This window comes from Lemur catta, chromosome 3 (assembly GCF_020740605.2).
Source record: "Lemur catta isolate mLemCat1 chromosome 3, mLemCat1.pri, whole genome shotgun sequence".
Taxonomy (NCBI): Eukaryota; Metazoa; Chordata; class Mammalia; order Primates; family Lemuridae; genus Lemur; species Lemur catta.
Window position 1 is genome coordinate 86853896 of NC_059130.1, and position 22532 is coordinate 86876427.

Sequence of the window (22532 nt, forward strand, 5' to 3'; positions counted from 1 at the left end):
TCTGCCGAACCTTCCAATGGGAGCCCTGGGATCTGCCTTTGGCCCTCTTGCCCAGTCAGCTGATTGCCTTACTCATCAAGAGGGAAACGTGGCCCAGCTGTGGGCTGCGGGTGGGGTCAGTCCTTCAGCCTGGTGGCTCCGAAGAACTCCTGGGTTCTACCGCCCATCACAAACTTGTGTGCTCCTACCCCTTCCAGTTAGAGAACTCCTACTCGTCCTTCAAGGCTCCTTCCAGCAGTCCCCTCCTCCAAGAAGTCCAGCATGATTCCTGGATGTGCCAGCCCCTGCTTCCGGCCTGTCTCAGTCACAGTTGTGGTCTGGGCACTTGTTGTAACCCACGTGACAGGCATGCCAAAGAAGCTGCTGCTAATGGCAGGGACAACAGTCTGCCATGCACAGCAGAGGGGTGGCCAGTCATTGAGACACTCTAGCTCCCTTATGCGTGAGTGGCAAAGGGATAAGGATTCTGCTCCCATGGAGTTGGGACTTGGACCTGACCCCGATTCCACTTGAGAACAAAGCCTTTGTGGAGGGAAATGGTTGAGAAGGGCCAGAGGTTGGACCGTGAGCTCTGAGGGCTGCAGCTGCTGCTTCTCCAGTTTGTGCTTTTGCTTCCCTTCAGGCTTGTCATGTGCACAGGTCCCGGTGGAGAGCCCTCTCGGTGCCCGAGGGCCTAGGAAGGAGGGACCCTCAGAAGGCAGTAGGGCGTGCCACCAGCAGTGTCCCATGGTGCCACGCAGCCGGTCTCTGTGCCCCTTCCTGTACCCTTTCCCCCCGCCCTGAGCCCTGCACTCTCCCACCTTCCCCCATGAATCCAAAGCGGGGCGAACAGACTGGGTCTGTGCGGCTGCAGGGGGCAGGCTGGGCCCAGCGTGGGGAATTCTCTTCCCTGGAGACGGATTTCATTCTGACGCCAGGAAGGACTTCCTAATAAGCAGCACCGGCCCACAGGGGAGGGGGCTGACTCAGAAGGTGGGAGTTCTCTGTTCTCTGAGGCTTGCAGCAGAGGTGGCAGAGGAATTTCTGCCCTTGGGAGGGGGTGCTGGGGCCAGACGGACCTTTGCTAAGAGGGAGTCGGGGCATCCCGCCTCAGGTCGTAGGAGGAGCCGGCTTGAGGATGGGACTGTGGCATTCGGGAAGCACAACCTGGAGCTCATGGGGCATTTGCTGTCAGCTGCTGGGCCTGTCATCTGCTCAGGGGAAAGAAGCCATGATGCTTGGATGGGCTGAGGGGACCCGTCTCACCCGAGGACGCCCAGCTGCCTCCCTCCTGCAGCTGCCTCCCAGGGGCCAGCTTGGGAGGGCCTCTGGGGCTGGGTCAGCTGAGGCCAAAGCTCGAGGACTTGGCCGCCGTGCTTGGGACTCCTTGCTGTGTCTCAGGTCCTCCCAGTGCCAAGATGTCATGGCCAGGGTCCGAGCCTGCTTACTCATTGTGTGACTTTAGCAAGTTGCCTGCACGCCTCCAGTGGCTGGGGGTCTGCACCTCTCCGGGTGGCTCCTTCCCGGGCAGGGCAGTGCTGCTGGAAAGTTATTTCTGGTGCTGAGCTGGGAGCCCTCTGCCTGTCCCAGCATCTCAGGTCTGCTCTGCTCCAGGCTCCCGGCACCTCCCCCCTCAGCAGCTCCCCCCAGGCCTGTGTGTCTGTGACCTGCCACCTACTCCCGCTGCCCTCTATGGGACACACCCCTCCCCCGACCCTTTCCCAGCAGGTCTCAATGTCGAGGCAAGTCTGTGGCATCTTCAATGAGCCCTCAGGCTTCTGGAGCCACAGGCTGGGGGCCCACCAGCCCTTTGGCAGACACACATCCCAAGTGACTCACCAAGCTGGCAGCAAACACAATCCCAAAGTCCCCTACCCACGTGCTGCTGCCGCAGCTCAGCCTCCCCCTCCCACCCCAGTGTTTGTGCTTTCCGAGCTGTTGAAGCCAAGTACGGCCCAACATGTGTCTGTGTTCAGTCTCATTGTGTCAGAATTGGCCCATGGTCCCAGCCTGCCGGGGTCCACTTAGAGTCCCAGCTCCCTCATCCAACACATTAGCTGTTCATCCCGGCCTGTCCCCTGCAAATCTGATCCACATGCTGTCAGTGGCGTTGGCCATGCCATTGATAAAAATGACCAGAAAAGAGAACGCTGAAGGCAGAGCCCTGAAGCACACCTCTAGAGACCCTGTCTACTGCCTGAGATAGTCATTCGACCACTTGTCCCTTCCCCAAGTCCCTTCTGGTCTCAGATTTCTGGTGCCAACTATCTTGATATCACACAGACATCCAGTGCCAGGGGCATTCCCCTAAATGTGGCCAGGGGACCAAAGCAGGTCCAGGTGACCTGCTCTCAGGGAACCTACAATGGATGCTCAGTCACTGGGCTCATGAGTTGTCCTCTTAACAGTCAGGTCTAGAATGTCACCCTGATTTAACATCACACACATCAGCAAACCTGCACCCAGGCCTGTGCCAGGCCCTGGGTTCTGAGGACATAGAATTAAACCTGATTTAGCCCTGCCCTGGAGGAGCTCCCGATCTGCTGGTGTGGGTGGTCCCAGAACAAACGACGACAACACAGAGGGATTACTAATAATTGAAATGTATTGCCGCCAGGCACAGTGGCTCACTCCTGAGACGGGAGGATGGCTTGAGCCCAGGAGTTTGAGATCCACTTGAGCAACATACAAGATCCCATCTCTACAAAATATTAGCCAGGCATGGTGGCGTGCACCTGTAGTCCCAGCTACTTGGAGGCTGAGGCAGGAGGATCGCTTGAGCCCAGGAGTTTAAGGCTGCCATGAGCTATGATTGTGCCACTGCACTCTAGCCTGGGTGATAGAGTGAGACCCTGTCTTGAAAAAAAAAAAAAAACAGAAAGAAATATATTGCATACTAGGCCCTGTTTTAAACAGGGACTAACCCTTGGAACAAACCGTCATCTTCCCCATTCACCTTCGGTGGAAACTGAGGCACACCAAGTGTCAGTAACTTGCCCAAGGGCTCCTAGCTGGGGGAGACACACACAGGAGCTTCCTAGCCTGGGTGGAGAGTTAAGTCGGGCAGGAAAGGAGAAGCAGGCAGCAGGGCAGGGGGCTGGGCTGCTCTGCATCCCCTGCCTCACTCACTCCTTCCCTGCCAGTCTGTCCTGTGCCAGAGGTTGGTGGGGCCCTGGGGATGTGGGATGAGCCTACTGGCAGGGTGCCATGTAACAAACTGGGAAGCACAGGATGCCCTAGGAAAGTGGAGATGGCTGCAATCAGGGAAGGCTTCCTAGAGGCAGTGATGTCTAAGCTGAGCTCTGAAAAGGTGAGTGGAGATTTGCTGGATTGGGGAGATTGGGCCAGGGGAGGGGGAGGGAGAAAAATGGTGGACAGAGGTCCAAGCAGGAGGAACAACCAGTGCGAAGGCAGTCCAAGGAGCCGCAGGGAGACCACAGAGGGTGCAGCAGTGTGAACACACAGAGGAGAGTAAGTCCAGCCCCTGCAGCAGACCCAAGGCCAGTGAAGGCGTTTGGACAGTTCCCCAGGGCAATGGGGAGGGCCTGTGGGGCAGTCCGGCAGTGGGGTCGCCTGTGACTCTCTGGGGCTCTCTCTGCAGTGAGGGGCACAGGGAGCTGTGAGAAGAGCCACAGGGGGGTTGTTTCCATCCCACCCACCTCTTTGCGACTAGCCCTTGGCAGATGGCCAAGCACCCAGGCCTCCCAGTGGGAGATGGGGTCACGGCTTCCACCTCGGGGCTTGGTGTGAGAACCCGGTGAGGGTCAGTAAGTGGCCTTTTTCTCCCTCCATGAGAAGCCTGGCAGCCCCTGCCTCCCTTCCCCCAGCCCTGCCAGTGGAACAATCACCAGATTGAAACAGGCTGGGCAGGAGTCCCCACCGCCTCTGCGGGTTAATGTCTCTAATCACTGCAATCTCTTGATCCGCAATCCCTGGGCTCTCAGTGGTGGCCAGATGGCTTGGGAGGGAGCTGCAGACCTCTGGGCTCCCGGCGGCTCGTCCCTGGGGCCCTCAAGGACCTCAGGGTCTCCCAGGGGCACCCAGCTTGGAGTAGGAGAGACGAGGGTGCCTATTCTCCCCTCCCCATAAATCACAGAACCAGAAGGAGTGTTTGAAGTCATCCTCATGGAACCTCCCACTCCATCTGGAAGTTTCCATCTAGCACCACAACAGGTGGCCATCCAGGCTCCACTTGGATGCCTCCAAAGATGGGAAGCTCATCACCACACTTGTGAGGGCTGTAGCCATGGGCAGGTTGTGAACTCTGAGAGCTGAACTGAAAAGTCATTATTACATGGACTGGATCACATTAAATATCACGGGCTGGGTGTGGTGGCTCACACCTGTAATCCCAGCACTTCAGGAGGCCAAGGCTGGAGGATTGCTTGAGGCCAGGAATTTGAGACCAGCCTGAGCAATGTAGGAAGACTCTGTCCTTACCAGAAAAAAAAAAAAAATCATGGTCATCCAAACCAGAAGACCCTTTTTTCCCCACAGGAGTTAAACCAGGCTTGTACCCCTGAGAGGCCCTGTGGGAGAGGGGAAACCCCACAAGGTCCTGAATTGGAAACCCCTGTTTCAATCCTGATGCTACATTTCCCAGCTGGTGGCTTAGCCTATTCTCTCTTCCTTCCTGAGCTTTATTTTCTTTGTCTGTAACTCAGAACTGGGCTGTCCCATACCACAGCCACTAGTCATTAGTGGCTCTCGGGTGCTTGAAATGTGGTTAGTGCAATTGAGAAACTGAACTTTTGATTGTATTTAATTACTTGAAATTAAAATTTAAAACCTGAAACAGTACAAAAATTTTTATATTGCTTACTCATTGAAATGACAATTTTTGGATATACCAGGTTGAATAAAGTATTATTAAACTTAATTTCACCAAAAAATGAATTTCACCTGTTTGGGTTTTTTTGTTTTACTTTTTTAATGGGACTTGTAGAAAAATTTAAATTACAAATGTGGCTCGCATTATAATCCCACAGGGCAACACTGACTTAGAAGGTTGTTTAACGATCCAGTGGGGTGGATGTTGAGGTGTTTGGGGAGTAAAGTTCTAGACAGATGATGGTTTCTGTGACGGCTGGGACTCGAGGCTCTGTGTTTTCCACCGCACAAGAAGATATGCTCATTTAAGAAGAATATAGAATGTGACAAAATGTTAAAAACAAAACAAAAATTACCTATAATCCCACCACCCAACAGTAGTTTAAAGACAACTACTGTTAAACTTTTTTTTTTCTGGAGTTTGCTTTTCTCTGTGCATGTCCATGTGACCAGTGCTCCCCTCTCCACCCAGCCCCAGCTCGTAGGCTCTCAGCAAAGTCACTTTAACAGCTTGGCCCCAAAGTCTTAGACCTCAAAGGGCCCCAACCCAGAGGAACCCCCAGAAGGCCAAACGGCAGGACCTCACCTCCTTTCTTGTTCCGGGACAGACGTGGGTTGCACGTGAAGTCCACGCCCTCCCCCGCTTGGCGCCCATTCTTCTGGGCCTCTGCCGTCACCTGTGGTGGCCTGGCACCACCAGTACCAGGCTGAGGGCTCAGCCTGTCGCCAGCAGTTCCTCCCCCACCTGCAGAACTTGGGTCCCAAGTGACGGGATTCTCTCCATTGTATCCCCCAGCTCTCCTGTCTCAAGCCAGTGCGTGCCTCTTGGGGCTGGGTCGGGTGTGGGGGGGTCTCTCTCGATCTGTGTAGAACCTGCACTCCCTCCCCCCCACATCTGGGCCTGTCCCTGAGTCGGCACCACCCTGTGTTAGGCCTCTTCTTCCCCAGAGGACCTCCCGAGGGCCCTTTATCCTTTTCCGAAATCCAGTTTTCACCTGCACCACCCCGACAATCCCTCACACACGTGTACTCGTCCTGGCCACACTTCGGGGGCAGGATGCGCAGAGCTACAAAGGATCTGGTAACTTGCTTTTCCCACTTAGCATTAAATTAGGACCATCTTGCCAGGACACCGCCACTTCTAATGGCTGCTATGCCGTATCTTTTAATCTAATCTGCGCCTGGGATTTCCTAAATCAGTCCCAGGTCTTCGCCCCTACAAATACCACCTCAGGGACCCTCCTAGTACACTGTTTACCTTTTATTTTATTTTTTTTTTAACACATAGTCTCACTCTGTCACCCCAGGTAGAGTGCAGTGGCATCATAATAGCTCACAGCAGCCTCAGACTCCTGGGCTCAAGTTATCCTCCTGCCTCAGCCTCCCGAGTAGCTGGGACTACGGGCACTTGCCACCACACCTGGCTAATTTTTCTACTTTTGGTAGATGTGGGGTCTCGCTCTTGCTCAGGCTGGTCTCGAACTCCTGAGCTCAGGTGATCCTCCTGTGGGCATGTGCTAAAAGTTTGAGTAAACACATGAAAGAGGACAGGCCTGGAGGGCCCGAGTTCCGGTCCAGCTGGCACCAGTGTCCTAGGAGACCTTGGGCAGGTCTTCCTCTCAGGGCCGTGACTTCCCTGTGGCCTGAAGTGGTCGGATTTGACTGAGGGGGGTTCTGTTGTGGTGGGGGGACTGTTTGGCCCTGGCTGGGGGTAATCTCTCCGGGATAATGGTTGCAGGGCGACCCCTCATTTCCTCTGGCTGCACAATCCCATTACGAGCCTGTCGGGATTTATGTCTGAGACCCACCCTAAGCCCATCACTAACATATGGCACCCTGGCAGACCAGCAGGAGCAGAGATTGTAAACACTGACTCATTCATTCATTCATTCACTCCTTCACTCAGCAATCTGCTATCAAGCCGTGCCCTGGGCCAGGCCTGTGCCTGTCCCTGCTGACCCAGGGTTAAATCAGACCCCGGCCCAACTCTGGAGGCCCTTGCAGTGAATAGTCAGCAAGTCAGTGCGGTGGAGACTGGGACAGAGGGAAGCCCAGGAACTGTGGGAGCCCAGAGACTGGGCCTTCACTCAGCCTGGTGGTCAGGGAAGGCTTCCTGGAGGAGGGGATCCTTAAACTGGGGCTCAATGTTAGCCGTTGCTACAGTGGGAAGAGCAGGGCACTGCCCGGGGAGGGGAGGAGGGTTGCTGTGTTCAGCCCCAGTGCTGTGAGGCCATGGAATCTAATGATAAGAGGAGAGGAGCGGGGATGAGGGATTATCTGCTCTTGTTTACATGATTAAAGCCAGACAAATACTTCCTTTATCTGAAAGAACGAAAGGGCTTTGGGGAAAAATCCTTTTGGCAGCACAGCAAAGCACAAGCATTTCCTTAATTAATCTCTCTCTCACCCACACTCCCCATACCCCCAAAACGGCCACAGGAAGAGCGCCCCAGGCTCTGGGCTGGCGGGCTCTGGTGGGCAGAGAGCCCAGGTCAGCGTGGTCAGAGGTGGGAGGAGCCGAGAGGAGAGAGACCCACAGGCTCCCTCAGCAGCTCCTGCGAGGGCAAGTCTGGGCCCAGGCACCAACCCAACACAGCCCCAGGGTGGCACCGCTCATGGCCCCATTTTACAGATGGGGATCCTGCGGCCCAAAGGTGGGGCAGTGACTTGCTTGCCTGAGGTCACATAGCCAGCTGGCAGACCTGGAGCTACGACCCGGGTCACGAACGCCAGCCCAGCGCTCACTCAGTTCCTTCCGGAAACCTGCATGAGCTCAGTGTCAGCTCCCGCTGGGCTCTGGGGACCCACAGGGAAGTCAGTCCTATCCCTCCTCTCAGGGGCCTCAGTCTGGTGAGAGAGACAGATGAGTAAACAGTCAGTGACAACCAGGGTTGTGACAGAGGTGGCCGGGGACCAGGGGAGCCCCAGAATGGGCTCCTAACTCGGCGGGAGAGGCGGGTGGACCCGAGAGGTGACCCTGAGCTAGGTCTTGCCTGGGGGTAGGAGTCAGACAAGTGAAGGACCAGTCGAGGCACCAGCACAGGCCTCGAGGTGTGAACATGCTCAGCCTGTGACCCTGGGCATGGGGGAGAGGGCAGAGCAGAGAGGCTAGAAGGAGCTGCAGGACTGGGTTACTGGGAGAAGGGACTCCCTGGGGCACCGCGAGGGTGCGGGCACGGCCAGAGGGGGCCAGAGTGGGCAGACCTGGTGCCTGGCAGGCCCGGGCCTCCCCTACCCGCAGGTGCTGACCCACCTTGACGTCCCAGCTTGATGTCTGGCCTCGCCTCCCTGGATGCCAAGACCTCCAGCCGCCTGGGCATCCTCACCGTGGCGTACTACCTGTGGACCACCTTCGTGGCTGTCATCGTGGGCATCATCATGGTCTCCATCATCCACCCAGGCGGTGCAGCTCAGAAGGAGACCACGGAGCAGAGCGGGAAGCCCATCATGAGCTCAGCCGACGCCCTGCTGGACCTCATCAGGTAACCTGCCACCAACCCACCGCGTGGGGAGGCCCTGCCCGGCAGGGGCGCAGGCTCCACAGGCCCGGGCCTGCCCTGCCAGGAGCCCACAGAGCCACACACAGAGGGGTGCAGGTGCCACGGTCGCCGTGTGGAGGGAGCTGCACCTGTCTGCTCCTGTAGCCCCAGGGCTTCCCGCTGGGCTCACACTGCATCTTCTGCCCCAGGCTGGGGGCACCTCGAGGGCAGCTGCTTGTGCACACCCAGCCCGTGAGGTCCCTCCCTTTCATCATCGGTCCTCTTTTTACACATGAGAAAACAGGGCTCAAAGAGGTGACGTGACTTTTCCAAGGTCATCCAGTAGGTAGGTGGTGGAGCCAGGATCAACCCGCTCCTGTCTGACTCCAAGGACAGTGCTCTTGCCCTGGGGTGCCACACCTTAGCCACAGCCCTGCTGACCACACCTCTCGATCCTGAGTCCTGCCCCCCAGGAAAGCACTGCAGACCCAGCAACAGAGCCACCTGGGACCCCCCTTCCCAAGTCTCCCTCCAGGCCGCCCCTCCTCTCCTTCAGGAATCCACCCCCCTGCAGTGCCCGCGCTGTGCCAGGCCCTCGCACGGGAGGAGCAGTCAGAGTCTCCCAGGAGAGAAGGGCCACCAGCAGCCAGCGACCGCGTGGGGAAGCAGAGGCTGTGGGTGGGGGCGAGGTCAAGGGCGGCAGAGCAGCAAAGCCACTGCTGTAGTCCGAGGGACAGCTGCGTGGAGGGAGGCAGGGAGGACAGGCCTGGGGAAGGCAGGAGCTCTGCACAGGTCCTGAGCTGCGAGGGTGTGGTGCGGAGGAGTCACACTCATCCCGCGTGACTGGAGTGAAGGGGTGAGAGGCGGGTGGAAATCGATGCTGGAGAATTTGGTCGGGGCCAGAGCTTGGAGGGCATATGTGAACCAGGCCAAAACTTTGGTTCTAAAGGCCACAAGAAATGTGTTTTAAACAGAGGAACGGCATGGTCCAAATCAGAAGGCTCACTCTGGCCACCAGAGTGGCTGTGGATGGGGGGATGGTGAAGGCAGAGCCAGGGCCTGGGACCAGGGTGGCAGCCAGGGCTGGGGCCAGGGGATACCCTGGAGGGCACACTGGCAGGAGGCGGGTGAGATGCAGGGGAGGGTGGAGGAGGTGGGTGCTGACCACCTGACGTGCAGGTTTCTGGCCTGAGCATCCGAGTGGACAGTGGTGTGGTCACCGAGCCACAGGATGGCCCCAGAGCAGGTGCTGGGGGACATGTGAGCTGCTGGTTGGCCAGTGGAGAAAGAGGTGTGGAAGCCGCCAGGTAGAGGTGTTAGGTGTGACCTTGGGGCAGAGGGGCCCCCCTCAGACTGGTCTGTGGGCTCCCGTAGGCCCGCTTACTTTCTAGTCAGGTGCAGATATAAGTCCAGTCTTGTCTGACATTAAAACTGCACACTCATCCGATTTAAAACAAACCCCGCCCTAGCCCTAGCGACTTGGACGTGGAATGTTGCAGCGGGAAGAGGGGCGTGGTGAGCTTGCTTCTCCTTCTTGCTCCTCCTGCTCCCTGCTGGGAAAGGCGAGTGGTGGGCCAGGAAGGGCCTGCTAGAGCAGGGGTGGGGTGAGCTGGAGAAGGCGCTCCCTGGTTGTTTCTTCAGGGGTGCTTTGATGGGTTCTTTGGAGCCCTCCTGTCTCCAGTATCTCACCTGCTGTCCCGTGACTTGGGTGGTCCCTGTTCCCTCTGGCTGTACATCACCCTCCTCGGGCCTGACCTCTGGCCAACTCCTCTGATGGGTGACTAACTCCCTCTAGGTGACCTCGTGGACAGCAGCCCTTCTGCAAGGTCCAAATCTGGCCCATGGGAATCATACATATCCTTGCTGGAAGTGCAGGCCTTTCCCAGGGCCTCTGGACATGAGTCAGGCACCAGCCCCTACATTCCTCAAGTCCCAGGGGACATAGCCCAAGGCCTCCGAGTAGTTCTCTTGGCTTAAAGTTAGGAGGAAGCATGAAGCATTCCTTTCCTCCCCATGGGGATAGATGCTCGTCACACAGCCTCTCTCACTCTCTCTAAAGAAACCCTTGCTCTCTGTATCAGTTAGTTACTGCTGTGTAACAAACCAGCCTATGACTTACAGGCTTAAAATGACAATCACAAGTCTAGAAGTCAGCTGGAAGTTTCTGCTGACTGGGACTGAGCTCACACATGTGTCTGCAGGCAGCTGGTGGCTCAACTGGGAAACAGGTGGTCTAGGGTCATCTTGGCTGAGATGACTCAGCTGTGCTCCTAGTGATCTTTATAAACCCCGGCAGGCCGGCCTGGACTTATTTCTTGGTGGTGACAGGATTCCAGAAGAGAGCCAGCCTCAGCATTTTCTTATGATGGAGGCAGAGGAGAAAGAGAGGAAATAAAAACATGCAAGTGTTTTTTTCAAGCCTTTGCTTTGGGCAAGTCCACTAACATCCTCTTGGCCAAAGCGAGTCACATGGCCAAGCCCAGACTCAGGGTGGGAGGGGACCGCAGTGTTGCAAGGCACAGGGAGCCCACTAACTGGGGCATCAGTGCAATCAATCCGCCACTCCCTCCGTTTCTCCAGGAATATCTCCAGCGCCCCTTCTATCCTTTGAAGTATGTGCTGAACTCAGGGTCACAAGAAGTGCTAGCGGGTTTGCTCCTATTGCATGTTCCTCACCTGTAGTGTCTGGAACCAGAAAGAAGCCAGCAGGGCTGTTCTGTGCGTACTCAGCAGACTGGCCACTCTTCATGCCATACCAGGGCTTGGGGCACTTCCTGGACTCTGGTCCTCCTCAGTTGTTTTTCTGGCCTGGAAACTTCTCATCTGAGCTCCAGATTCTCACTATATGTGTCCAAGACATCTCAAAATTAACATGTCCACCCTGAACTCTTGATTTTTCCCCATAACTGCGCTTTCCTCAGCCCAACATCTCGGGCCGCCGTCTCTCATTCACACCCATTCTGTACCCAGTTCCTCAGCAAATTCTGTCAGCTCTACCTTGAAAACCATACCCCAAACCATGGCCCTACTGTCCCCTCTGCCACTCCTGCCATCGCCGCCTGCTCCAGTGCCAGCCTGGCCGCTGCTTTCTCTTGGCTTCCTATGGTCTGTTCTCAGCCCTGCAGCCAGAGAGCTCCCTCCCCAAACCTGCTCACAACCCACATTCAAAAGATCCACAAGATCGTAATCTGCATGTGGCTCATGGGCCTTTCATGATCCCCCACTGCATGCCACGCTGGCCCCGCCACTCTGACCGTCTGGGCGTCATTGCCCCCTCTATGGATGGCCCTTCCTGCAGACAGGACATAGCTCCTCCCCTCATTCCTCAGTCCCACCTCTTCAGAGGGTCCCCCCTCCAACCCCGGCCCCGTAACTCTGTCATCTTCTCTGGGTTCACTTTTCCTATTAGCCTTTATCACTGCCCAACATTATCTCATCTGCGTGTGTCTTTATTTCTTTTTCTGTCACCTCCAGTGGAATATAATATGCCTGGTGAGGGCTAGATCCTTCCAAATCTGTTCCCTGCTGTGCCCCGGAGCCTAGAACGGGCTGGCACACAGCAGGTGCTCCATGTTGCCGAATGCACACGTGGCACGGGCTCATCAGCGGACTTGGGGTCTGTGGCCCCGGGGGGAGCTGGGATGGCCCAGGGAGAGTGTGCCGAGCGAGCAGGTCCCCAGCCACCCCCAAGGCGGCACAGAGCCCACATAGCCCGGCAGGCAGCGGGCAGGAGGAGCCATGGAGAGCGGGTGTCCTGGAAGCCGCATTTCTAAGCTCCATTAGTTTTAGGATTTGGTGACTGTGAGTCATCCTTTCTTGGAGTCTGTGATTCAGAACAGCTTTGCACGTGGTGGAAGGACTTGGTGGTGCCGCCCTCCTCACCACAGCCTCCCCTGCTCGGGGGCTGCTGGGCTCCGGATTGGACACACGTGTCAGAGTCAAATGTTCCAGAGCCTTCCCTGCTCTCTATTGCTTTTCACATGGTGAAAATTGATCGTTCTGCTTTGAGGCTCCCCCACCCGGCCCTCAGCCCTGAGGCAAGCTGCTCTGCAAAGCTGGGCGGTTGGACATCGCTGTCACCATTTCTTGGTCAGAGAGTGGGGCTGCCAGGAGAGACCACGTGCTTCCTGGGCCAGCGTCCGGCTCCTAGGAGACCTGCAGTCTCATCTCCGTGCTGCCGATAGTAAGTCACTGAGTGACCCTGGGCAGGCCAGTTCCCCTCTGCAGCCCTCAGTGTCCCCAGTGATTGTCAAGGTTCCTTCTAGCTCTGTGGTTCTGAAACACGAGCCAGGGAGGCGGCTGCGGGGCACGAGCAGAAGCTTGCAGCGGCGGGTTCTGGGAGCTGCGTTTGCGCTTGGGAGGACAGAGCGGAGCAGACCATGAAGACCAGGTCGAGGGCTTGGCTGTGAGGCCTTAGAAGTGGGAAGCTGGTGGACTCGGGAAGGAGGATTGGAGCAGGCTGGGGTGGACAGGATACTGCCGGAGACGTGGGATGCCCTGGGAGGGGTGCAGTCACTTCTGTTCTGTTCAGCCCTCCCCCTTACTAAGCACGTGCTCTGGGCAAAGACTTCGTGCCGAGAGGCAGGGAGCAAATACAAGCCCCTGCACCAGGCTGTCCACCCTCTCAGGACAGACAGATGAGAGAGTATGCTGGACAGCCACTCCTGATGCTCTGAAAGGCTGGGCAGAAGCTGGGGACACTGGCAGTGAGGGTACCTGGAGCCTCCCTACCCACACTCTGGCCCAGAGCGGGTGCCTGCCAAGTGTTGGTGGCTGGACAAGAGCATGGATGACCGGGCAGGGAACTAGGTCCTCGGGCAGGTGCGGCAAATGAAAAGTCAGAGCAACGTGGAGGCTGACTGCACAGGGACATGAGGCCCCACCGCACACCTCGGGTGCAAAGATACACGTCCATGCCTCAAAGATGATCCAGAGGAACACGACATGCCATGTCCCCGGATGACCCATCAAGACACAAATTTATTTCCCAGGGCTCCAAGTGGGGGCTCCGGAACACTGACGTTGGCCCATGGTGCAGACGCACAAAATAAAACTCAGGCGGAACACTAATCAGAGCTGGCCCCTTCTCTTTTTTTCCAATCTTATTAAAACACCACAGAGATTACGTAATGACTTGGCTGTGTCTATGGCTCCCAGTCACCCTCTCCGGGACTGGACGAGGCTCCCAGGAGCTGTGCTTGAGAAGAACAATCACCACCTTTGGGGCCTGGGGTGGGGACATGGGATTCGGGGTGAGTTTGGAACCATCACAGTGAGAATTTATGAATAGTAGGCGAGGAGGGGGCGGAGAGGTGGATTCTGGCCCTGCCCCGAGAAACATGCAGGGAGGCCCAGGGCAGAGCATGTGGGTATCTGGCAGGCAACCCTGTTACTGTCTCCAGGCATGTCCTATGCTTTATGTAGCTGCCACCAGGAGCACAGGCCTCGTGGACAAGCAGGAAGCTTCCTATAGGGGGTCCAAAGCCAAAAGAAAATGTTGTGCTTTTTTCCCATTTAATAATCAAAAATGTAACTTGATTAAAATCTGCAGGACGAGTTCACTGATTATTAGTATGAGCACACATAGTCAGGAATTGCTTTTGGCTATGGGTTAAGAAAAACCTGAAGTGCAGAGGCTTAAGGAAGGTGAAGGGTTGCATCCTCCCCCCGAATAGGCAGACCAGAGGTGGGCAGCGGCAGTGCCAGGGTTCCACGCTCTATCTGCCTGGGTGCTCTGCCATGCTTGGCACCTGGCCTTCATCTTCAGTGCGTCTTGTGGTCCAGCAAAGTTGCTCATGTTCTAGCCTTTATGTCCATGTTCCAGGCAGAAAAAAGAAAATTGGAGGACAGGACCAAAGGGACCTCTGCACCTCTTCAAGAGTTTTCCAGGAAGCACCACCCGGTGACTTCCACTCACAGCTCCTTGGAACCAGGGTTTGACCGCAGGACCTACTGGTCCCACCACCTGGCAGGCATCTGTAAGGAAGGAGGAGAGAATGGAGACTAGGTAGGCAGCTAGCCGTCCTGGCCACAGCCCACAGTTTAAATTATTCTAATTTTAAAGGAAAGTGTAAAGAAATGTACATAGTAGGTATAAGTTCCATTTAGATGCCCAGGGCAGGGGGACGCCCCCGGCACGGCCCCAGCACTAACCCTAGCACAGGTGATTCCGGTCTGCTTGATGTCAGGAGTCCTTGCAGGCAGCTCCCAATCTGGGGACAGAAATCTGCTTATAATTCGTGGGAAAAAAGTTTTGTTTAAGCTTCCGAGATCCCAGCTCCAGAGCTCTGCTACTCTCCCTTGTGACAAAGCTGAAATGAGTAGGAGGAGGGTAAATTATGGGTGGATCACAACACAGCCATGACCATTCTTGCCGGTTTTCTGCTTTGATAGCTCCTTCTCAACCCTCTTCCTCCTGCCGTATGCTTACGGTGAACCCGTACGTCAGCAGCAGTGAAAAAAATGACAGTTTCTGCTTCCAACAACGGCTGCTGGGTTGCAAAGTTAAGAAATGCCGCACACTCATATCCACATCTATAACTCCGGGCATGTGTGAGCTGAGCCTTGAAAGAGACTTGCCAAGAGCAAGAGTGCGCGGGTGGGTGACGCAGGTGGAGGAGGCAGCTGAATGTGAGGCACACGCCTGTCCCAGGAAGGGCGAGTGCACGAACACATGTCTCTCTCACCATCTCAGATTTAGGATCAATTCCTGGAAAGGCATCGTAAGGACACAGATACCAATGCTTTTGAGACTCTTGACATGAATTGCTAAATTGCTTCCGAGAAAGTTTGCTGTCAGAACTCTGTGAGGGTGCCCATCTCACCAAACCTCCCCAGCACTGTGTATTGTCATTTAAAAAAATACTTTGTCAGTGTGATAAATGAAAATACCTTTACTATATTGATGACACTGCATACCTTTTTAAAAGCTTTTTGGGCCATTTACCTTTCTTCTTTTGTGAAGTGAATTGTCTCTCCTATCTTTCCATCAATTTCCTACTGGGGTATTAATGTTGTGTGGTCTGTTTGTTTATGCAGCAAATAGTCACTGAGTGTCCCACGCGTGCCAGGCGCTCCCCCAGGTGCTGGGAACACGGCAGGGAACAAAGCAGAGGTCTCCACCCCCCAGGGAGAGGAGACAGAAGCTTGACGCAGAAGCAAGGACAAGATTTGTAGAAGCTCTTTATAGCTTCAGGATGATAGCATTTGGTCCCATAGTCACCCCAGTTTTCCTTTGCTTTATGATTTTATTTATATTATAATCTTTTGGGAGCTTCTTTTTTTTTAGCTTTTCACTTTGGTGTAATTTTAGGTTTACAGAAAGTTGCAGATCGTACAGGAAGACCCATACATTTTCCGCCTGGCTTCCCCTAATGTTAGCATCTTACGTGACTGTGGTACATTTGCCAAAACCAAGACATTAAATTGGTACAACACTATTAACTCAATTACAGACCTTATTTGGATTTCACCAGGTTTCCCACCAATGTTCTTTTTTTTCTGCTCCAGAATCCAACGCGCAGGGTGCCATGTTGCACTTAGGAATTTCTAAATTTTAATGTAGTAAAATCTATTGCTTTGTTGCTCATTTTATTCTTACAGAGTCCTTTCATATTCTGAGAGCTGGTAAAATATCAACTTATATTTCTTCTAGTTTTTTATGGCTTCATTTTCTAAAGAATTATTTCTTTAAACCATCTGGAATTTATTTTGGCATCAGGTGTTAAATAAGGATCTAACATTTATTTTTCCAAATAGTTGGTCAGCTGTACAATATTCCACAACAAATCCCTCCTTTCCTCGCTGATTTGCAAAGCAACTTTTATGAGACATGAAATCCTTAGATGTACTAGGTTCTGTTTCTGGGCTACAGGTTCTGTCCATTGATGATGCCATTGACATCTGGGTCGGTATCACACTGTCTTGACAGTTACATCTTTGCAGTATGTTTTCATATCTGGTAGGACAAGACCCCTCCACCTTTAGCTTTATAATAAAATGTTAACAAGAATAGTGATCCCTCTCACGTACCAGGTCCTGTGTTGGGCTCTCCAGGTAGGACATGAACAACCAAGTCTCACCTTCAAGGAGGCCGCTATCTCGGGGAGGTGGACAGGTCAGCCAGTGACTGCACTGCAGCCTGGTGGGGCGGAGGTGACCCGCACACGCAGGGAGCACGGGCCTGCCTAGGGCAGTCGCAGAGGGCTGGGTAGAGGAAGTGGTGCTTGACCCGTGATTGATTCTAGCAGGAGTTGGCCAGACAGGGAAGCAGGCAGGGCATTCTGGGCAGAGGGAGCAGTGTGGACAAAGCCCTGGTGCTGAAACACACGTGTCGTATGGTGTAGTGAGGGCGCTGTAAGTGCTGGGGGTGGGAGTCCGGGGTGTAGAGGTGAGACTGCCGAGGGAGGGGGCCGGCCCGAGGGCGGCCTTGACTGCCGAGGGAGATGTTCAGATGACCCCAAGGACCCAAGCCTCAGGGCCCTGCTGTCCTGGGCTCTGGAATTCTTTAACTGCTGGCTCTCTTCCCAGGAACATGTTCCCAGCCAACCTCGTGGAAGCCACATTCAAACAGGTGAGTGGGTCCTGGGCAAGGGAGGGGAAGGGGTGGCAGACAGGAGGGGCAGGCAGGGACAGCTGGCCTGGCTGGAAAGTGACAGGTTTGCCCAGCCCGTCTCCCTCTCTCCTTGGGGGGTGGGATGCTGGGGGGGGGTGATCTAGATCCTTAGAGCCTCCCATGGCCACACCCCTGTCCCGGGTTCAGTTTTCGTGAAGAAAAAGGTACAGGGCCGGAGGGAGGCCTCTGCTGAGTGCCTGCTCTGTTGTTGGCTCCACGCGGTGCTCACATGTTCGTATACCTCCTCCCTCATCCTCAGTGACCCTGCACTGAGTAGGATCAGCCCCATTTCCTGGATGAGCAAACTGAGGCTCAGAAGGATTAAAATGACTTGCCCAAGGTTATCCCTGTAAATGACAAAGCTAGCGGGTAAACCCAGGCCTGTCTGGCTTCTAAGCCCATTTTCTCTTTCTTCTTAAAATAATCCTTTGTCCCACTAATAAGAATAGTAATAATGTTCACTGTAGAAAATTAGGAAAACACTAAAAAATATAAAGTAGAAAATAAAAATTACTCCAGTTCCAATACCTAGCAATATCGGTAGCAGATGGTATGCTTCTAGTCTTTTTTTGTCTGCATTAAATATATTTTTAAAAAATAATATTAAGATCATAGCGCATATACAGTTTGGATCTTGCTTTTTTTTCATTTCCATTATACATTATATCATGAGCATTTTCCGTGGTTATTAAATGTTTCTTAAAAGTAAAATATTTAGTGGTGATGGAATAGCCTGTTCTAAGGCTGGACTGTAATTTATTTACCCATTCCCTCTTTCAATGGTCTTTTAGGATGTTTTCAAACTTTCATTGGTTTTTGTGTGTGTGTGCGCGCGTGTGTTTGTTGTTGTTTTTTGAGACAGGGTCTCACTCTGTCACCCAGGCTGGAATATAGTGCTGTGATCATAGCTCACTGCAACCTCAAACTCATGGCTTCAAGTGATCTTCCTGCCTCAGCCTCCCAAGTAGTTGGGACTACAGGAGTGCTCCACAACACCTGGCTAATTTTTAAATTTTTTGTAGAGATGGGGAGGTCTCACTATGTAGGCTGGTCTCAAACTCCTGGCCTCAAGCAGTCCTCCTGCCTTGGCCTCCCAAAGTCCTGGGACTATAGACATGAGCCATTGTGCCTGGCCAAAGTTTTGCCTTTTTAGACATTGTGGTAAACATCCTTGTACATCAATTTTTGTTTGCACTTCTAATAATTTCCGATTCTTTTTCCCCTTCTAAAATGTTGGCTAGTTGGTTGACTAGATCCAGCAGGCATTCCCTGAACCCCTTCCCTGTGCTGTGTTGACCTGGGAACACAAAGGAAAGGCTGAGAATTAAAGAGGAGGCTTCAAAATAAGGAGCTGTGAAAGCTTCTGCAAATTACTGCGTCTCTTCTAACATCTTGAGTCTTAACCGATAAAGTGAGCCAGATTGTGAAGGGCCCTGAATGCGAGTCCAGGGAGTTTGGATTTTATTCCACTTGTGATGGGGAATTATTGAAGATATGAGAGAGAAAGAGAGAATATTGCTCTACTTCATACCTGTTTGGAATGCCCTTTTTCTTTTGGCAAACTCCTACATATCCTTCAAGGCCCAAGTCAAATGTCCCCATCTTTGTGAAGCTGACAATTTCAGGCAGAGTTAGTCATTCCTGTTCCAAGGCTCTCAGAGCAGAAATTATGTCTGGTTCATTTTTGTATTTCCAGCAACCAGCACAGAGTGTTCAATATTGAGATGATGATGATGATGATGATGATAGCAGTGATACTTACATAGGGCTTACCACGTGCCAGGAGCTATTGTAAGCAATTTATATGTCTCATTTAATCCAATGAGGTAGAGATTATTAATATTAGGATTCCATTTTACAGATAAGGAAAATGAGGCACAGAGACTTTAGATCCATGTATTTCCCGAGTGGTTCCTTCTTTTCCCTAGAAGGCTTAACTTATTCATACTGTGATGTCTGGGAGGACGGGAGGCCCCCTTGTTTGGGCTCCCAGTACCTGAGGAATGAGGAGGAGAAGCCCAGGAATGCCCTGGGGGCAGCTCGGTCCATCACAGCTGGACCTCACCTCATCTAGAAGCCTGGGGCAGGCTGAGCCCTTTAAGAGAAGCTCTGGGCTTCCACCCGGTGGAAGGTGGAAGGCAGCTGGCTGCTATTAGGCGGATGGATAATGGGTGGTTGGGAGGAGACAGGTGGGTGAATGGAGGATGGACAGGTGGCTAGAGAAGGCCCAGATGGGGTGACAGTGCACAGACAGGAGAAGGGACGAGGACCAGAGGGAGGCAGGCCGGGTGGCACAGAGTTGGAGGAGGGAATCTCAGGTCCTTTTTAGTAGAACAGATGCTAAGCCCTGCCTACCTCACAGGGTTATTGCCTCTCAAATAGGATTTGAGTGGATACAAAGGTGCTTTCAGGATGTTTTGTTGTTGTTGATATTAATAACCACACTTGGTCCTGACTCCCTCCTGGCTGGGGTGTCACCCACTAGTACCGCACCAAGACCACCCCGGTCATCAAGTCCCCCAAGGTGGCACAGGAGGAGGCCCCTCCTCGGCGGATCCTCATCTATGGGGTCCAGGAGGAGAACGGCTCTCGAGTGCAGAACTTTGCCCTGGACCTGACGCCGCCGCCTGAAGTCGTGTACAAGGTGGAGCCTGGCACCAGCGATGGCATGAACGTGCTGGGCATCGTCATCTTCTCCGCCACCATGGGTACGCGCAGCCCCCAGCAGCGCCCTGGAGCCGCCCCTCCCGCCGCGCTCGCTCCATCCGATTATCTGAGCAACCGGAAAGCCGTTCTTTCCTTTCCTCTCCAGCAGGGTGGCCCAGTCCCCAGCGCCCTCAGAGCAGGTGCTGCTCCCCGGGAGTTCGCGTCCCCGGGGGGCTGACTTGTGCCCCCAGCCCCCTCCCAGCTGCCAGTTCCTGAACCTTCACTGAGGCCTGGGGATAATGCGGGAGGGGCGGCTCACAGTAAAGAACTAAAACTATTGAACTAAAAACTAAAACTAAAGAACTAAAAACTGTTTATTCAAAGCCCTCACCCCCACCACCCACCCCAGCTTCTCCCTGGCTCCTCCTCGGACCTGTCTGTGCCCACGGTGGCCTCCTGGACACACCTTCCCTTTGCCGCCCTTCCCTGCGTCCCCAGGGCCCAGCCAGCCGCAGGGGATTTACTGTGGCCACAAAGCACCACCCAGGCCCCTCGCAGGCCCCATCCGAGGCCTGTACCTTATTTTCTGTTCTTTTTCTTAAAGCAGTCCCCAAATGACATGAGCTTCAGACCCCACAAAACCTTTGGGTATGCCCCTGCCTGCAGTAGCCCCCAGCCCAAAACACACAAAAAGCTCCTTCTTGGGGACAGCTCCCAACCTTCCAGAACAATCTAACTTGTTTGGCCCGATCCTGTGTTTCTAGGCCATGTCGGGGGGCTCTGAGTCTTACTCTAAAATCAGCATCGGCACCCTCCATGGGCCCTGGGCGGCTGTCACCTCCTGCTTCCCCAACGTCTCCACAGGGTTTTGTTCTTGGGGAAAAGCCTCACCGACCTCCGGGTTGCGCATGCTAGAAATCTGGGGGCGACTTTCTACCTCGCCCTCCAAATCCTACTGGGTCTGCCTCTGAAATCTCCTTCCAGTGGGTGCATTCCCCTCTGCCCACCGTCACCACCCTGGGTCAAGGCCACCGTTGTCTCTCACCTGGTTTCTGTGGAAGCTGCCTAGAGTCCCTATACCTTCCACTCGTCCCCTCTGGTGTGTCATTTTCAGGAGTCACCAAGCTGACCGTGCTCTGTCCACTGCACTTGGAAAGCAGCCAAACCCCTGTGTGACCAGGCCCAGCCTGCCATTGTCCTCGCAGGACACGCTGCCTCCCACGGCCCTCTGCTCCCCTCAGTCCTGTGGCTCTTGCCACTCCTCCCTCTACTTTCTCGTCCTTCGGGGGTCTCCCCACAGCACCACACCCTCAGTAGCGTCTTCCCCGGGGCAAATGCTGGGGCTACACCTCCACTGCCCACCCTACTCCATAAACACGGGGCCCCACTGCAGTGGTCTGATCGCTCGGTGACTGCACAGCAGCTGCCAGCCCCACGCAGGCAGAGACGCACCAGCCTGTTCTCCGTCCACCCAGGGCCACCGCAGCAGGCCCAGAGCAGGCACTCAGTGAAGCCTGGAGGAGAGGGGCGCACATGATGATGGATAACGGAGCTCTTAGCATCTTGGAGAAAATGCCGGACATGCAGGGGGCCAGGACCTCAGCTACCGAGTGTGTGACAAGATGGTGTTTGGAAGTGCCCCTCAGCACATCTGACATGCGTGTGCCTGTGCCTGCGTGTGCCCATGTCAGTGTGTGCCTGTGTCAGTGTGTGCCTTTGCCTGCATGTGCCCATGTCTGTGTGCGCCCATGTCGGTGTGTGCCCATGTCGGTGTGTGCCTGTGTCAGTGTGTGTCTGTGTTAGTGTGTGCCCGTGTCTGTGTGTACCCGTGTCAGTGTGTGTCTGTGTTAGTGTGTGCCCTTGTCAGTGTGTGCCCGTGTCAGTGTGTGTCTGTGTTAGTGTGTGCCCGTGTCTGTGTGTGCCCGTGTCAGTGTGTGCCCGTGTCTGTGTGTGCCCGTGTCAGTGTGTGCCCGTGTCAGTGTGTGTCTGTGTTAGTGTGTGCCCGTGTCTGTGTGTGCCCATGTCAGTGTGTGTCTGTGTTAGTGTGTGCCCGTGTCTGTGTGTGCCCGTGTCTGTGTGTGCCCATGTCAGTGTGTGTCTGTGTGTGCCCGTGTCTGTGTGTGCCCGTGTCAGTGTGTGTCTGTGTTAGTGTGTGCCCGTGTCTGTGTGTGCCCATGTCTGTGTGTGTCTGTGTGTGCCCGTGTCTGTGTGTGCCCGTGTCAGTGTGTGCCCGTGTCAGTGTGTGTCTGTGTTAGTGTGTGCCCGTGTCTGTGTGCCCGTGTCTGTGTGTGCCCGTGTCAGTGTGTGCCCGTGTCTGTGTGTGCCCGTGTCTGTGTGTGCCCGTGTCAGTGTGTGTCTGTGTTAGTGTGTGCCCGTGTCTGTGTGCCCGTGTCTGTGTGTGCCCGTGTCAGTGTGTGCCTGTGTCTGTGTGTGCCCGTGTCAGTGTGTGTCTGTGTTAGTGTGTGCCCGTGTCTGTGTGTGCCCGTGTCAGTGTGTGCCCGTGTCTGTGTGTGCCCGTGTCAGTGTGTGTCTGTGTTAGTGTGTGCCCGTGTCAGTGTGTGCCCGTGTCAGTGTGTGTCTGTGTTAGTGTGTGCCCGTGTCAGTGTGTGCCCGTGTCAGTGTGTGTCTGTGTTAGTGTGTGCCCGTGTCTGTGTGCCCGTGTCTGTGTGTGCCCGTGTCAGTGTGTGCCCGTGTCTGTGTGTGCCCGTGTCTGTGTGCCCGTGTCTGTGTGTGTCTGTGTCTGTGTGTGCCCGTGTCAGTGTGTGCCCGTGTCTGTGTGTGCCCATGTCTGTGTGTGCCCGTGTCAGTGTGTGCCCGTGTCAGTGTGTGCCCGTGTCTGTGTGTGCCCGTGTCAGTGTGTGCCCGTGTCAGTGTGTGCCCGTGTCAGTGTGTGTCTGTGTTAGTGTGTGTCCGTGTCAGTGTGTGCCCATGTCTGTGTGTGCCCGTGTCAGTGTGTGCCCGTGTCTGTGTGTGCCCGTGTTAGT

The 22532-nt window shown here is 54.6% G+C and overlaps 1 protein-coding gene across 1 annotated transcript in view; it reads left to right on the forward strand.

Moving 5' to 3' along the window:
• The window catches only part of SLC1A7 (solute carrier family 1 member 7), a 45228-nt gene that overhangs the window by 17121 nt on the left and 5575 nt on the right, over window positions 1-22532 (forward strand). Inside the window, exons 3-5 of the mRNA XM_045547989.1 lie at window positions 8076-8291; window positions 16818-16860; window positions 19388-19610. Coding sequence (XP_045403945.1) covers window positions 8076-8291; window positions 16818-16860; window positions 19388-19610 — 482 coding nt within the window. The remainder of the gene's footprint in view (window positions 1-8075; window positions 8292-16817; window positions 16861-19387; window positions 19611-22532) is intronic.